This window comes from Pristiophorus japonicus, chromosome 3 (genome assembly GCF_044704955.1).
Source record: "Pristiophorus japonicus isolate sPriJap1 chromosome 3, sPriJap1.hap1, whole genome shotgun sequence".
Taxonomy (NCBI): Eukaryota; Metazoa; Chordata; class Chondrichthyes; family Pristiophoridae; genus Pristiophorus; species Pristiophorus japonicus.
The window spans coordinates 60,548,978-60,567,575 of NC_091979.1; the positions used below are offsets into that span (position 1 = coordinate 60,548,978).

At 42.1% G+C, this 18,598-nt stretch overlaps 1 protein-coding gene across 1 annotated transcript in view; it reads left to right on the forward strand.

The window, feature by feature from the left end:
* The window catches only part of LOC139253819 (low-density lipoprotein receptor-related protein 1-like), a 2,398,725-nt gene that overhangs the window by 2,206,902 nt on the left and 173,225 nt on the right, over nt 1–18,598 (forward strand). Inside the window, exons 69-70 of the mRNA XM_070873585.1 lie at nt 4,187–4,303; nt 17,515–17,621. Coding sequence (XP_070729686.1) covers nt 4,187–4,303; nt 17,515–17,621 — 224 coding nt within the window. The remainder of the gene's footprint in view (nt 1–4,186; nt 4,304–17,514; nt 17,622–18,598) is intronic.

Below are 18,598 nucleotides of genomic sequence, written 5' to 3' on the forward strand. Positions count from 1 at the left end.
TTACCTTTAATATATGGTAACCTTTGGCATGCTATGGTTTGATTTGAACAATGGTTTCTGCTTTAAATTTAGGCATACCCTGTTTTTGTATGCTATACATTGTGCAGGTTATATTATGTAGTGGCTCAAGGTGGCACATAGATTGGAAAAGCATTCAGAATATAGAATATGTCAACAGCAGCAAACTAATAGGTGGCACCTGTAGCGGAAACTGGTTTAATATTTTTGTTCCAGTGAATGTCCATTCATATACTTGTGCTGTAGCTTGGTTAAAAAATTAGGAATAAAAATATCAGCAGTAATGCAATTTTGCTTAACCTACAGATGCCACATGGCAAACAATTAGCTGGAATCCATTTTCCTGACCTTTTTCATGATGAGCATTGAGCTGAACCTATGTTCCCAGATAGCTTTCCATTAACACTCCATGCTGTCTTGTGTGGAGGGGCAGGCACTGTTGGCAGCGGTGGGTGGGGGCAGCGAGTGGGGCAGAGAATCATAAAGCTTTTCCACTAGATTCAGGCCTTGGTCAAAGTTGCCAGACATTTTCATTAAAAGTCCTACTCATACTGGAAATTGGTTTTGTGGCAACATTCTAGGGAAAACCAATAGCTTACCCTAGGATGTTGAACATGCATGGAGTAAGAAATACCATCAATTGCGGTAACTGTTAATATATAGCAATATAATGTGCATGTGCTGGACTCCACCTAACAATTTTATTCCTGCATACACTAATGTCATTAACCATTTGGTCAACGGACATAGATTTAACATGTAATTAGGAGTGTTAACTCTGGGCTGGAAATTAGGTTGAAGATTTTTCAAGGCGTTAATGTCGGGTGGTGGATAATTTTAGCGCCGGGAAATGGGTTCCGTCAGCAGCCAACAAATTCAGCGGTTCATACTTATCTTAAGGCGCTTGGCCAGGTGAGCAACGGAACATCTCGGGCTAAAGAGCCGGCTTCGTAGCGCCCTAAGAGAGGCCTCCCTGGGAAAAAAAACGGAACAAAAATCACAAAAAGCTTTCCCTATACATAACTCACCCCAAATAAAGGTAAATCGCACACAAATAAAATTAATCACACTTACCTCATGTAGTCATTCCTTTCCTTATCGCTGCCAGGACAGCTCTGCACACTAGCTTTTACTTTCGGTGTCACTCCAGGGTGCTACGAGTGCAGCGCGAAACAAATTTTGATTGCGACTCGATACCAGGGGCGTTGTACATCGGCACGATGCTCCCGGGCGATACTCCTCTGCGCCGCCGGAACCAGCATACTGAAATTGCTGAGCGGCATGAATGCCGATGCTCACGGCTACAAACCCTTTAGCGCCCCTGTTTCAACCCTCGCGAGGGGCAGTAGCCCCCTGACCTGCTCTGCAAGTTTGGCTTCATTTCAAATGAAAATACAAACAAGCAGTGCTTGTTCAGAAGTGTGACTGCAAAAGCAAAGTCATAGTCGTGTCACAAAAATGTTTCAGAATGATGTTGCGGGGAAATGCTTCACATTTCATTGGCCTGCCTTTGCCCATTTACATACGTGTGGCAACTTGCTGTGATGAGCGATATGACTGCTGTCAGTGCCAGTTATCATTTTCAGTTTGGCAGGCTGTAACTAATGGAATACCGCATGGATCAGTGCTTGGGTCTCAGCTATTTATAATCTATATTAATGACTTAGATGAGGGGACCGAGTGTAATGTATCCAAGTTTGCTGACGATATAAAGCTAGATGGGAATGTAAGCTGTGAGGAGGATGCAAGGAGGCTGAAAAGGGATATAGACAGGTTAAGTGAGTGGGCAAGAACATATCAGATGGAGTATGATGTGGAGAAATGTGAAGTTATCCACTTTGGTAGGAAAAATAGAAAAGCAGAATATTTTTTAAAAGGGGAGATACTCGAAAATGTTGGTATTAAGAAGGATTTGGATGTCCTTGTACACAAATCACAGAAAGTTAACATGTAGGTTCAGCAAGCAATTTGGAAAGCAAATGATATGTTCGTCTTTATTACAAAGGGTATTGGAGTATAAGAGTAATGAAGTCTGACTGCAATTATATAGGACCTTGGTGTGACCACACCCAGAGTACTATGCACAGTTTTGGTCTCCTTATATAATTGCCTGAGAGGGAGCAAAAAAGGTTCACTAGACTGATTCTTGCGATGAGGAAAGATTGAGCAGACTAGGCCTACATTCCCTGGAGTGATGATCTTATTGAAACATCTAAAATTTTCAAGGGGCTTGACAGGGTAGTTGCTGGCTGCGGAGTCTAGAACTAAGGGTCACAGTTGCAGAATAAGGGGTTGGCCATTTAGGACTGAGATGAGCAATTTCTTCACTCGAAAGGTTGTGAATTTTGGGAATTCTCTACCCCAGAGGGCTATAGATGCTCAGTCGTTGAGCTTATTCAAAACAGAGATTGATATATTTTTGGATACTGAGGGAATCAAGGGATACAATGTTAGGTATGCACCTATGAGTATGCTCACAGGTTTGTAGAGCTGTTGTATTGTGAGTGGCTTAGCCAGTTATATGATGTTCACGAGACTCAATAAAACCCGAATCATTTGGGTCTAGATCTGCCACGATGAGGTATGCAGTTGTGAGCCTAGTCGATGAACTGGTAATGTGTAGTGTGATTGTTAAACCTTTGTTAATAAACCAACTAGTTCTTAATAACAATGTGTTGCTATGAACTCTTAAGCAAAGGACCCATGAAGCAAATACATTACATATGGGGAAAGAGTGAGAAAGTGGAGTTGAGATCAGCCATGATATTATTGAATGGTGGAGCAGCCTCGAAGGGCCAAATGGCCTACTGCTGCTCCTTTTTCTGATGCTTTTATTAAAAGGCTGGTGTTATATGTTAGGACTGCCAACAATCAGTCTCCATGCAATTGTTGCATTGTAAAAGACTATTTAAGCAAAGAACATGCATCACAAGCTCATAGAGAAAAGTTTTCAAGTTGTCTGATGAGTGAAATCTCATCACTCGCACTGCAAACAAAACTGTAACCCAGTATTCTGGCAATACTGTAATACCGCCCTAGACTATAAGCTGTTTTTAGGGATTTATTAAAAATCTTTCTCAATCTACTCATTTGGATGATATCACAATTATATTCACGTCACTTCAGCCGCAGTCTTTCATTTTCATCAAAACACAAGCTAATAAAACGATAACTCATCTTACTGGGACTGTGCAGTGTTTCCTGTCCTTCTGCACCACAGCTGCGTTGTGAGTTGTTTGAAACCATTTCATGGTAAAGATACTGGTATTAAAATGAAAAAGTCCAACATTCAGTCAAATATGAATCAAGTTGCTTTCTGATTATCAGTGACGTGGAATTAGTTCTCCACTATGATTCTGTGGATCAGTTCATAAATAATGCATCAGAAATGCAGTACCATTTCCAGAGCTTCGAGGAACTAAATGTGAGTCAGACAACACAATAAAACATTTCTGTTTGCTTACTGAAATGTGCAATCCATGGAAAATGGCATTGTGCTGCTAAACAAGGCACTTGAAGTATGGGAATATCTCATGAATAATTAATAAAAAACTGGCACAGAAAATTATTATTCCTAGGCAACCAAAGTGCAAACATTGCTGAGTTTATATCAAACCAAGCTATACTTCTGTTAGCTGATTTTGAAGCGACCGATCATAGCAAAATTTTATTGAAAAGAAAGTAACTGTTGAACTTTCTCTCTTGAGGCTTTTATTATTGCAATGATCTATTGTCAGAACAATTAAAATAATATTTACATAATCAAACAAAGCAATGGAAACCTAATCACAACAGACTATTATCCCAGAGATAATATGAGGGGTCTGATATAATGATAATGCATACATTTTATTTGAACGGAGAATAAAAAGCCATTGCCTTTGAAAAGTGTCATGAAATTGAATTTTAATCTGTAACTGACGTCTTCATGATTCAATGTCTACAGTTACCAGGTCTCACCTGAAAGCACACAATTTAGTATTTGACAGATGACAGAGAAATAAAACTCAGTGTCAGACTGTCTTCAATGATATGGCATAAAAGTAGGTTGATTTGTCATTTTTGTCATTTGAAAGGTTAACTTCATAAAATGTATTTCAGAACTAAATATTTTCAAAACACTGCTAAGGGAGAAACAAACTATTCCACCACTTAAATGTCTTTTCAGATGAAAGAACTTGTGAGCCATATCAGTTCCGGTGCAAAAACAATCGTTGTGTACCTGGGCACTGGCAGTGTGACTATGATAATGACTGTGGAGATAACTCTGATGAGGAATCGTGTGGTAAGTTGATTGTTTGCTTTGATATTTGCTGAATGATTTGGGGGAAAAAAATCATTTTCCCAGTGTTGACAGTGCTAGTAAGACTGGTAGCTAATAATTCAATTGCCTGCACAAGAAAAAAATCCCCTCTGATTCTCCACTAAGTCACTGATTAGGAATTTTAGTGAATTACTCTTCAGAACAGACAGTGAAAGAAATTACAATTTACACTGCCAGGGTGACTCTGAGGCTGAGCTAATGTAGAACAGGATGTTGTGTTACATGCAGGGTCACGCTTTTTGTGACTTGAGAGTTGTTGATGCAATCATTACATATAATCCAAATACTCAATTTCCTCAACAAAGAATGGGGAAGGTTGTTCTTACACTTATATTTATCATCCCCTATCAAATTTTGTATGTTTGCATAATTCTGAACACTATCTTAGGCCAATTCCCTCCAGCTACATTTGAAAATTATATTGTTGATTCTCACCATGCAGATCTGGGCAAACCAATGTCATGGAGGAGGTTTGTCAAATGAGGCACATCCCTCAGCTAAAATTGCCAGACTTGCAATGCCTGCAGAATAGCACACACATGAAAGAAACAATTTCTATTTTTGAATATTCTATGTGCAAGAATGCAACTTGAAGCTGAATGATCATTTACAAAACTGCATTCTTTTTGGATTTTTTTTTACCCTTCTAAGTTTCTCTTCAGGGTAATTGGGGCACTGTTCTTGCTTTGCAGTATGTGCATTCAATGACATTGTGCATGTGCGATGAGCCCGTTGCCATTGTGACATGCTGGCTTGGTTAGGCATGTACAGTATGTGCCTCACCTGCCAAAAAAATCACCAGCTGCCACTGCAGTCTTCTAAACTTTTCCAAGGCATGAGTTTGGAAAGGTGCCCTTGGATGACTCAAAAAATATGTCCTTGGGCGACTTTGAAAATGTGCCCTTGGGCGACTGACCCAATTCTTCTAGTTTTACAGCACTGACAGTCTCCAGAAAACATTATGCCAGAACTCAAACTCCTCAACATAGTTATGAATTAAACCTATCTCCTGGTGCAAATTATACTACTTCAAGGGGGATAGACAAACACAGTACTGATAAGTACTCCTGCATAGCTAGCTTAGAAAGGCTTTCCAAGATGGGGAGCTCAGGACTGGCTTTCTGGCTGGTCCGAAGGGCTTGTCCCCACTGAAGCAAATGCAGCCACTCTTGGGATATGCATGACATCTTCCTGTAATATACAACACAGATCAACTGAGCATGGAAAAAGAGCTTAAATGGCACATTTTCATAACGCAACAAATTTAACAGCATTTCCTATCATTGTAAGTGTGCATTCTTGTAGTTTCTTACATAGGGGATAAACAGAAAGTTCTCCTCCTAGATTTCCCTTTCCTGTTAATTACACTACTTCTCAAACATTTATTTAATATTAGAAATCAGATTATTTTATGATGAATACCAAATGTACAAAGAGTAATTAGAATTACATTTTTGGCTCAAATTTACTAATTAAATTGCTTTTTTTGGTGATTTGAGCAGTTATGTTGATAATTTGATTAAAAACCAGATTAAGCAATAAATTCATGCTGGGGTATAATTTCATTGGCACCACAGAAATATACCTCTATCTCTTCTATAAGATTAGGCAGTGTATGTCAGGAAACTAAGAACATAAGAAGTAGGCCTTTTGGCCCCTCGAGCCTGCTCTGCCATTCGATAAGATCATGGCTGATCATTGTCCACAACTCGACTTTCCCGCCTGATCTCCATATCCCTTGATTCCCCGAGAGTCCAAACATCTATCTATCTCAGCCATGAATATACACAACGACTCAGCATCCACAGCCCTCTAGGGCAGAGAATTCCAAAGATTCACAATCCTCTGAGTGAATAAATTCTTCCTCACCTCAGTCTTAAATGGCCTACCCCTTATCCTGAGACTATGCCCCCTAGTTCTCGACTCTCCAGCCAGGGGAAACAACCTCTCAGCATCTACCCTGTCAATCCCCTTTGGAATCGTGTATGCTTCAATGAGATTAACTCTCATTCTTCAAAACTCCAGAGAGTATAGGCCCATTCTAGGACATCATAGGACAACCCTCTCATCCCAGGAATCAATCGAGTGAACCTTTGTTGCACGGCCTCCAAGGAAAGTATATCCCTGGTTGGAGACCAAAACTGTGCACAGTACTCCAGGTGTGATCTCAGTAAGGCCCTTTACAATTGCAACAAGACTTCCTTACTCTTATACTCCAACCCACTTTCAATAAAGGCCAACATGCCATTGGCTTTCCTTATTGCTTGCTGTACCTGCATGCTAGCTTTCTGTGTTTCTTGCATGAGGACACACAAATCTCTTTGAACACCAACATTTAAAAGTTTCTCACCATTTAAAAAATATTCTGATTTTCTATTCTTCCTACCAAAGTGAATAATCTCACATTTCCCTACATTATACTCCATCTGCCACCTTACTGCCCATTCACTTAGGCTATCTATATCCCTTTTCAGACTCTTTGTATTCTCTTCACAGATTACTGTCCCACCTAGCTTTGTAACATCAGCAAACTTAGATGCATTACACTCGGTCCCTTTATCTAGGTCATTAATATAGATTGTAAATAGCTGAGGTCCCAACACTGATCCTTGTGGCATCCCACTATTTACAACCTCCCAACCTGAAAAAGACTTGTTTATCCCTACTCTCTATTTTCTGCCCATTAACTGTTGAAAGTATAGGACTCACTCGATAACAGTTAGTTGATTTTTCCTCTAATTCACCCAGAGACATTGAAGGACATGTTATCCTTCCAACACAGCTTGCCTGGGATTAATTTATCACAACAACAACTTGCATTTATATAGTGCCTTTAACATAATAAAATATCCCAAGGCGCTTTAAGGGAGCGTTAAAAAAGGTAGGGAATTCAGGGCCAGAGTGATCTTCGGGTCAAGTTTTGATTGCCTCGATGAGTGTCGCAGTTGTGTGAGGTGGACTGGTTGGGCTTGGTGCTCTTTGCCTTTCCGCCATTGTTCATTGTTCATAGGTTTAAATGTAACCTTCAGGGATGCTGACCGAGGGCCGTGCGGCTCCTTGTCGGCCGGCGTGGACAAGCTGGGCCGAAATGGCCTCCTTCTGTGCTGTAAATTTCTATGTTTCTATGGGTCAGTGAGGAATTTCCCAGATTTTCTCCCCCCAAATGGGTGCAGGTTTTATCTGTTTTTCGCCTCTCCCACATGGTTTCGGATGGAGTGGAGAGTGCATCTAGTGTGATACACAAAGCATCACAATTCTGTGGGACAGGCTGGATGGACCAAAGGGTCTTTACATGTCCTTCATTGTTTGTGTGTTCATATGTTATCAGACAAAATTTGACACAGAGCCACATAGTGATATTAGAGCAGGTGACCAAAAGCATGGCTGAAGTGATAGGTGATGGATTGTTTTCTTCTTTTTAATTTTGTTACTTTAAACACTAAATTACACACACACTCAGTTATCATAATTCAGGATCATAACTTTATTGAAACCTCATGACATCCGCAGCCAGTATGGGTGCACAGGTCTTTTCGTACTTCATAAAACTAGTATGAGAGCTCAGGTCTTTTCAAACTATACTATTCCAGTAAGAGAGCAAGCTGCTGAACATCACACTTCATGATTCCAGTGTGAGCTCTCAAGGCACCGTACTCTCACGATTCCAGTATGAGCTGCTGAACAATCATCCCCTTACAGTTCGAATACCATTCTTTACCTTTCATCACTACATTTCATACCTACTACCAATAAATCATAGTACTAGAAAGGTACATACAAATGATAACAGAATAACAGCATAAACTAAACAACTCGGCACTTAACTCTTCTAATTATTTTATTGCTGTCATAAATCTCTTCCCATTCATTTTATTACCATAAACACAAATGACCAAGCTGACATATTCTAGACCATTACATAGAAACATAGAAAAATAGGTGCAGGAGTAGGCCATTCGGCCCTTCGAGCCTGCGCCGCCATTCAATAAGATCATGGCTGATCATTCCTTCAGTACCCCTTTCCTGCTTTCTCTCCATACCCCTTGATCCCCTTCACCTTAAGAGCCATATCTAACTCCCTCTTGAATATATCCAGTGAACTGGCATCAACAATTCTCTGCGGCAGGGAATTCCACAGGTTAGCAACTCTCTGAGTGAAGAAGTTTCTCCTCATCTCAGTCCTAAATGGCCTACCCCTTATCCTAAGACTATGTCCCCTGATCCTGGACTTCCCCAACATCGGGAACATTCTTCCCGCATCTAACCTGTCCAGTCCTGTCAGAATCTTATATGTTTCTATGAGATCCCCTCTCATCTTTCTAAACTCCAGTGAATAAAGGCCCAGTTGATCCACTCTCTCCTCATATGACAGCCCAGCCATCCCTGGAATCAGTCTGGTGAACCTTCGCTGCACTCCCTCAATAGCAAGAACATCCTTCCTCAGACTAGGAAACCAAAACTGAACACAGTATTCCAGATGAGGCCTCACTAAGGCCCTGTACAACTGCAGTAAGACCTCCCTGCTTCTATATTCAAATCCCCTAGCTATGAAGGCCAACATGCCATTTGCCTTCTTCACCACCTGCTGTACCTGCGTGCCCACTTTCAGTGACTGATGAACCATGACACCCAGGTCTCGTTGCACCTCCCCTTTTCCTAGTCTGCCGCCATTCAGATAATATTCTGCCTTCGTGTTTTTGCCCCCAAAATGGATAACCCCACATTTATCCACATTATACTGCATCTGCCAAGCATTTGCCTACTCACCTAACCTTTCCAAGTCACCCTGCAGCCTCTTAGCATCCTCCTCACAGCTCACACCGCCACCCAGTTTAGTGTCATCTGCAAACTTGAAGATATTACACTCTATTCCTTCATCCAAATCGTTAATGTATATTGGAAAGAGCTGGGGTTCCAACACTGAGCCCTGCGGCACTCCAGTAGTCACTGCCTGCCATTCTGAAAAGGATCCGTTGATCCCGACTCTCTGCTTCCTGTCTGCCAACCAGTTCCCTATCCACATCAGTATATTACCCCCAATACCATGTGCTTTGACTTTGCACAACAATCGCTTGTGTGGTACCTTGTCAAAAGCCTTCTGAAAGTCCAAATACACCACATCCACTGTTCTCCCTTGTCCACTCTGCTAGTTACATCCTCAAAAAATACCAGAAGATTTGTCAAGCATGATCTCCCTTTCATAAATCCATGCTAACTTGATCCGATCCTGTCACCGCTTTCCAAATGCGCTGCTATTTCGTCCTTCATGATCGATTCCAACACCTTCCCCACCACCGATGTCAAGCTAACCGTAATTATCCATTTTCTCTCTCTCTCCTTTTTTAAAACATGGTGTTACATTAGCTACCCTCCAGTCCATGGGAACTGATCCAGAGTCGATAGACTGTGGAAAATGATCACCAATGCATCCATTATTTCTAGGGCCACTTCCTTGAGCACTCTGGGATGCAGACTATCAGGCCCCGGGGATTTATCAGCCTTCAATCCCATCAATTTCCCTAACACAATTTCCCGCCTAATAAGGATATCCTTCAGTTCCTCCTTCTCACTAGACCCACTGTCCCTTAGTACCTTCGGAAGGTTATTTGTATCTTCCTTCGTGAAGACAGAACCGAAGTATTGGTTCAATTGGTCAGCCATTTCTTTGTTCCCCATTATAATTTCACCTGAATCTGACTGCAAGGGTCCTACGTTTGTCTTTACTAATCTTTTTCTCTTCACATATTTATAGAAGCTTTTGCGGTCAGTTTTTATATTCCCTGCAAGCTTCCGCTCGTATTCTATTTTCCCCCTCTTAATTAAACCCTTAGTCCTCCTCTGTTCAATTCTAAATTTCTCCCAGTCTTCAGGTTTGTTGCTTTTTCTAGCCAATTTATATGCTTCTTCCTTGGCTTTAACACTATCCTTAATTTCCTTTGTTAGCCATGGTTGAGCCACCTTCCCAGTTTTATTTTTACTCCAGACAGGGATGTACATTTGCTGAAGTTCATCCATGTGATCTTTAAATGTTTGCCATTGCTTATCCACCATCAACCCTTTTAGTATCGTTTGCCAGTCTATTCTAGCCAATTCACGCCTCATAACGTCAAAGTTACCTTTCCTTAAGTTCAGGACCCTAGTTTCCGAATTAACTTTGTCACTCTCCATCTTAATAAGGAATTCTACCATATTATGATCACTTTTCCCCAAGGGGCCTCGCACAACAAGATTGCTAATTAGTCCCTTCTCATTACACAATACCCAGTCTAGGATGGCCAGCTCCCTGGTTGGTTCCTCGACATATTGGTCGAGAAAACCATCCCTAATACACTCCAGGAAATCCTCCTCCACCGCATTGCTACCAGTTAGGTTAGTCCAATCAATGTGTAGATTAAAGTCGCCCATGATTACTGCTGTACCTTTATTGCACACATCCCTTATTTCTTGCTTGATGCTGTCCCCAACCTCACTACTACTATTTGGTGGTCTATACACAACACCCACTAGCGTTTTCAGCCCTTTGGTATTCCGCAGCTCCACCCATACCGATTCCACATCATCCAGGCTAATGTCCTTCCTTACAATTGCATTGATTTCATCTTTAATCAGCAACGCCACCCCGCCTCCTTTTCCTTTCTGTCTATCCTTCCTAAATGCTGAATACCCTTGGATGTTGAGTTCCCAGCCTTGGTCCCCCTGGAGCCATGTCTCCGTGATGCCAATCACATCGTATCCGTTAACTGCTATCTGCGCAGTTAATTCATCCACCTTATTCTGAATACTCCTCGCATTGAGGCACAGAGCCTTCAGGCTTGTTTTTTTAACACACTTTGCCCCTTTAGAATTTTGCTGTAATGTGGCCCTTTTTGTTTTTTGCCTTGGGTTTCTCTGCCCTCCACTTTTACTATTCTCCTTTCTATATTTTGCTTCTGCCTCCTTTTTATTTCCCTCTGTCTCCCTGCATAGGTTCCCATCCCTCTGCCATTTTAGTTTAACTCCTCCCCAAGATAATTTAAGGGTACGATAGCATAGTGATTATGTTACTGGTCTAGTAATCCAGAGATCTGAACTAATAATCTGGAGACGTGAGTTCAAATCCCACCATAGCAGTTTTGGAATTTAAATTCAGTTAATTCAGCTGGATCACTAATGTCCTTTAGGAAAGGAAATCTACCATCCTTACATGGTCTGGCCTATATGCGACTCCAGAGCACAGCAGTGTCGTTGACTCTTAACTGCCCTCTGAAATGGCTGAGCAAGCCACTCATTTGTACCAAACTGCGATGATGATGTCAGTACTGCAGGAGAATCTTCACCAGATAACTGCTGCGGTTCAAGAAGGCGGCTCACTGTCACTTTCTCACGGGCAATTAGGGATGGGCAATAAATGCTGGCCTTGTCAACTGTTATGTATGTAATAACTCGATAGACTGAATACTGTAAACTCACTTAGGTGCAAACCTGGCTCAACTTTATTCGGGCCCAAAGTGCCCACATTACATGGTGGCTTGCGTTATATACCTGGCTCGCACACCTGTGCATACAGCCCAATGACCTCCAACAGTGGCGCCCCCCGGTGGCTAGTAACCCCAAGCAACATACATGACAACATCCCCCTTCAAGATCTTAGTATCAGTCTTTTTACAAATTAAGATGGTCCGGGGCTTTCTGCTCACGAATTGATCGTCTCAGTTCAACTCCAGTTCTGGACGAGCATTCTTGGTCGTAACAGTACCAGTGACCCACTTGGGACCTTGACCATAATTTAGCACATACACAGGATCGTTAACAAAAATGTCATGTGACACAGCAGTACAATCATGATACCACTGCTCATTTTGACGTCTGTTTTCAACACGATTTGCAAGTCAGGATGGACGAGAGAAAGCTTGGTCCTGAGACCTCTCTTCATCAATTGTTCAGCAGGAAAGACTCCAGTAAGTGTGTGGGCTGTTGTCCTGTAACTGAGCAATATGCATGACAAGCGAGTCTGCAGTGAACCCTGAGTTACACGATTCATACTTTGCTTGATTGTTTCGACAGCACGCTCTGCTTGACCATGAGAAGCAGCTTTTAATGGTGCTGACCTCACATGTTTAATACCATTGAGTTTCATTAAATCTTGAAACTCCAGACTTGTGAAGCAAGATCCGTTGTCGCTCACAACGATGTCAGGCAGACCATGAGTAGCAAACATGAAAGGAAGGCTCTCAATGGTAGCTGTGGATGTACAGGATGACATGATTATACACTCTATCCACTTAGAATATGCATCCACCACAACAAAAAACATCTTACCCAGGAAAGGACCCGCAAAGTCGATGTGGATCCTCAACCATGGTTCGGAAGGCCATGAGCACAGACTCAGCGGAGATTCCGCTGGTACTTTGCTTAGCTGCATGCAAGTGTTGCAATGATGCACATATGATTCCAGATCAGAGTTAATTCCAGGCCACCTTACATGAGACCTGGCAATGGCTTTCATCATGGCAATACCGGGATGAGTGCTGTGTAGATCACGTACAAATTTCTCTCTCTACCTTTCTTAATCATAACAACATGATTACCCCACAGTAAACAATCTGACTGAATGGATAGTTCGTCTTTGCGACGGTTGTAAGGTTTAGTCTCATCACACATTTCCATGGGTATAGCAGACCAATCACCACTCAGGACACAACGTTTTACAACCGATAAGATAGGGTCCTGTCTCCAGATCCTAACTTGTTGAGCAGTGACAGGGGTTCCTACACTCTCAAAAGCATCCATAACTAACAGTAGATCTGCAGGTTGTGACGTCTCCACCTCCGGTGTGGGCAAAGGCAGACGGCTCAGTGCATCAGCACAATTCTTGGTGCTCGGTCTATGGTGAATGACATAATGATAGGTAGATAATGTTAGCGTCCACCTCTGGATGTGCGACAATGCATTGGTATTGATACCTTTGTTTTCTGAAAACAATGAAATGAGTGGCTTGTTCGAATTCAAAATGAGAAGACCAAACAGGTACTGATGCATCTTTTTAACTCCATACATGCAGGCTAAAGCTTCTTTTTCTACCATGCTGTAAGCTCTTTCCACCTTTGACAAACTTTTTGAAGCATACGCAACAGGTTGTCGTTTACATGACTCATTAGCTTGTTGGAGTACGCAGCCAACCCCATATGATGAAGCATCACAGGCCAATACTAGACGCTTACACGGATCTTAATGTACCAGCAACTTGTTAGAGCAAAGCAGATTTGTAGCTTTCTCGAAAGCTTTATCTTGAGACGCACCCCAAACCCAGTTGTCGCCTTTTCTGAGCAGCATGTGCAGTGGCTCTAATAAAGTGCTCAATCTAGGTAAGAAATTTCCCAAGTAGTTGAGTAGATCAAGGAACGAATGTAGCTCCATCACATTCTGAGGCCTGGGTGCATTTTTGATGGTCTTGGTTTTCATGTCCTTAGGACTGATGTCATCAGCAGCAATCTTCCTTCCCAGAAATTCGACTTCCGGTGCCATGAAGACGCATTTCGAACATTTCAGCCTGAGTCCCACTTTGTCCAGACTATGTAAAACATCTTCAAGGTTGTTTGGGTGTTCAGCAGTGTCATGACCTGTGACCAGAATGTCATCTTGAACCACGACGGTTCTAAGGACGGACTTCAATAGACTCTCCATGTTCCTTTGAAATATGGCTGCAGCCGAACGAATTCCAAAAAGACACCTGTTGTAGATAAACTGTCCTTTATGAGTGTTGATGCACATAAGTTTCTTCGACGTGTCGATGAGCTCCTGTGTCATATAGGCCAAAGTCAAATCCATTTTAGTGAGCGACTTTCCACCGGCCAGCGTTGCAAATACGTCATCAGCTTTCGGTAACGGGTACTGATCCTGTTTCGAAAATTGGTTGATCGTAACCTTGTAGTCTCCACAAATCCTGACAGTGCCATCATTCTTCAACACAGGAAAAATGGGACTGGCCCATTCGTTAAATTCAACCAGAGACATGACCCTTCACATTGGAGTCTGCCCAGCTCAATTTCGACCTTCTCCTTCATCATGTACGGAACAGCCCGAGCTTTGTGATGGGCGGGTCTTGCACCCGAGTCCAGGTGAATCTGTACCTTGGCTCCCGTGAAATTGCCGATGCCCGGTTCAAATAGCGGTGGAAACTTACTCAGCACTTGAGCACATGAAGTGTCATCCATCGATGACAACGCTTTGATATCGTTACAATTCCATTTGATTTTTTCGAGCCAATTCCTACCAAACAGCGTTGGACCATTTCCTGGAATGATCCATAATGGTAGATCATGAACCATACCATCATACGACACCTTGATGACTGCACTGCCAATCACCGGTATGAGTTCTTTGGTGTAAGTACGCAAATTGGCAGTGACTGGACTCAGCTTAGGCTTCACAGCGTTAGTGTCCCACAGCTTGTTGAATGTCCTTTGGCTCATTATCGACTGACTCACACCTGTGTCCAATTCCATCGATACCGGCACGCCATTTAGTTTCACATTAACCATTATCGGTTGGTTCTTTGTCAGGAACGAATACAGTCCATACACTTCCTCCTCGGGTATCTCGGGTTGCATATCCAGGTCCGCGCTGGACTGGTCGTCATCATCCATGTGGTGAGTCGCTTGCTCAGTTGTGGACACATTCGCTGAAGATGCCTCACTTTCGAACAGTCTTTACAGATGTACTGTTTAAAACAAAACTGATGATGCTGATGATTGCCCCCACAATGCCAACAGGGTGAAATCGGATTCGTACCTGTTGGGGGACTTTGAGCAGCTATAGGTTTCGCATATGCAGTCGAGTAGGCCCTGCCATAAGCAGCTCTGCCATATGACAACACAATCTTGTTTACAGTACTTGCCGTGGAGCTCCGACTCGTCAATGATATCTGCCTTAAATTATCATCCGTCGTCATGCATGTCTAGGCAATCGCGATGGCCTTGCTCAAATCCAGCCTCTCCGCAGCCAATAACTTCCAGAGGATCACCTCGTGGTTGATTCCTATTATGAAGAAATCTCGCAGCATGTCTCTTAACGCGTCTTTGAACTTACATGGCCCAGCAAGACGTCTTAGGTCGGCGACGAATTCCGACACATCCTAGCCCTCAGAACGAACATGTGTGTAGAATCGATAGTGTGAAATGATGATGCCTTCTTTTGGCTTGAGATGGTCGCGTACCAAAGCACACAATTCCTCATAGTCCTTGTCCATTGGACGTGCAGGTGAGAGGAGATTCTTTATGAGGCCATAGATTTTCGGACCGCAAACAGTGAGGAAAACCGCCCTGTGCCTAACTGCATCAGTAGCTTCCTCCATTTTGTTGGCCACGAAGTACTGGTCCAGGCGATCGATAAAATCCGACCATTCCTCTCCCTCCACAAATCTCTCCAGAATTCCAATGGTGCTCATTTTGCATGCGAAGGTTCTTGAGTTACCTCGTCGCCAAATGTTATGTATGTAATAACTCGATAGACTGAATACTGTAAACTCACTCAGGTGCAAACCTGGCTCAACTTTATTCGGGCCCAAAGTGCCCACATTACATGGTGGCTTGCTTTATATACCTGGCCCGAACACACGTGCATACAGCCCAATGACCTCCAACAGTGGTGCCCCCTGGTGGCTAATAACCCCAAGCATACATACATTACACCAACGGTGCCCACACCCTATGAATTGATTAAAAATATATATGGCTGATGAACTCTTACATATTCTATTATTTTACTTTCCTGTGAAGATATCCTTGCTTTAAAATCTCCTTACCCAATTGTTGAGCAGAAAGCTGTTTTCACGTTTAACTCATTATGTGCTGGTCTCACAGACATCCCAAAAAGTATAATCAAGGTACACAGGTAGTGTGAACCCTCGTTCCCACAGTCGGTTTAATGGAGCAATTTTGAGGAGAAGAGAGAGATAGAAAGATGGAGAGGTTTAGGGAGGGAATTCTAGAGATTAGGGCCTAGGCAGCTGAAGGCATGGTAGACAATGGTGGAACAAAGGAAATCGGGGGTGCGCAAGAGGCCAGAATTGGAGGAACCAGAGATCTCAGAAGGTTGTAGGGCCACAAGTGTTTACAGAGATAGGGAGGTGCATGACCGTAGAGGGATTAGAACATAAGGAGAAGAATTTTAAAATCGAGTTGCGAGACCAGGCCCCAATGTAGATCAGCAGGCACAGTGGTGATATGTTAGCAGGACTTGGTTCATTAGGATAATGACAGCAGAGTTTTGGATAGTCTCACATTTATGAAGAGTGGTGTGTTACAACCTGGGATCTATCCGATTTGTATGGCTTTGTAACACAATATATGGTGCATTTGCCAAATAAAGAGCGAGACAGTCCATCTGCATTTTATTTATCTGGGGATATTCTGTGTCATTGTCATTTACTTTTTTCAAACTTCCTCTGCTTGAGATAGTGTGATTTGTAACAAAGTAAAGAACTTGTATTGATATAGCGGCTTTCACAACCTCAGGTCACCCCAAAGCATTTTACAGCCAACAGATTACTTTTGAAGTGTTGTCATTGTTGGAAAGGAAAGCAGTAGCCAATTTGTGCACAGCAAGGTCCCACAAGCAGCATTGAGATAAATGACCAGATAATCTGCTTTTAGTGATGTTGGTTGAGGGATATATGTTACCAGTGGATATGACACAAGTAATAGTTAGATCTTTTTGATTAAATGAAGTATGAAGCCAAAATTCTGTCAGATTATATGTCTTGCGTCAAAACATTGATAACCATTTCCAGTCAAAATTTATATTACAGTGTTTACATATTAATGTTCGTTCTGCACTGTCAACATTTAGCAAGACTTTGAAGTTCTTTTTAAGCACTATACTCGCCCATTTTGCTGAACCATCTAATTTAAGATCCATGTATTTATTAGTTTTAAAGAGCTTCTGATTGTTTACATTTCTCATGCACCCCTACATAATTAGCTTTCTTAACTGGACTATCCCTGGATGATTTATTATTTTGTTTGTTTCAAATGTCATTAAAATTAATATAGGTATACAATTTAGAATGCCATGAGAACATTTTACATTCAGGACACTATATTGATCCAGATTTGTGATTGTGATGGAACAATTGTTTCATAGAATGGAATGCATTATTTAATTAAAGCATCGCTTTATTTGTTAAATATCAGCACTTCGCTCATGCTCCATGAATGAGTTTACCTGTGCCAATGGTCGTTGCGTTGCTGCCAGATGGAGATGTGATGGAGATTATGACTGCTCTGATAGCTCAGATGAAGTAAGTACTCAGTTTCCTTTTATTACTTTTTATAGTTAATAAAGCATAACAGATGATCCATTGCCTGTGTACAATATGAGCTCAGTGTTTCAAATCTTTTCTTCAATGAAACTTTAATTTAGTTCAGTGAGAGTTTACTGAATATTGATATTTCTTCACAGGCAGACCATTGACAAGTAACATAAATGCCAGTTCCACCTTTGCTTCCCCAACCCTCCACCACCCGGCCTCACCTCCATTACCGCGAAGGACTCACAGATTTCTAGTATCGAATTTCGAACAGGTTAATTATCCAGCTTGGCCCTATATTTGCCAATATTGTTAATGGTTCTCTTTGCTCAGGCACCATCCTACTTCCTTTCAAAAGTTCCATCATCACACCCCTGTTCTCAACCCATCCATCTCTCCAATTACTGCACCATCTCTAACCTCCTTTCTTCTGTAAGGTCCTGAACATTGTGGTTGTCTCCCAGCCATCTCCCCAACTCTCCCAAAATTTGCTGTTCCAATCGCTTGAGTCTAGTTTACACCCAACTCACGGCATCTTGTCCAAAAATGTAAATGACAGTCTGTGTGATTGTTACCATGACCCATTTTTCCTTGTTGTCCATCATTAGATATGGTTGACCAAACCATCCTCCTCCATTGCCTCTACTTTGTTGTTCAGTTCCATGGGAATGCACTCACGAGGTTTCTCTCCAACCTGTCCAAATGCAGCTAGTCTATCTCCAGTAGCTCATCAGACTTTCCCTTCTGATAGTCACCCAGAATTGTTCAACGATTTATTCTTTTGCCCCCCTCAACTTTATCTATATGCTCTGCCATCAACAGGCATGGAGTCTGCTTTCTTACTTATGCTAATGACACTCGATCATACCTTTCCATCATTTTACTTTACCTCAGGCTGTCTGATTAAAATTAAGTCATGAATGAGTCAAAATTTCCTCCAGCTAAACATTGGAAAGCCGAATGTTCGA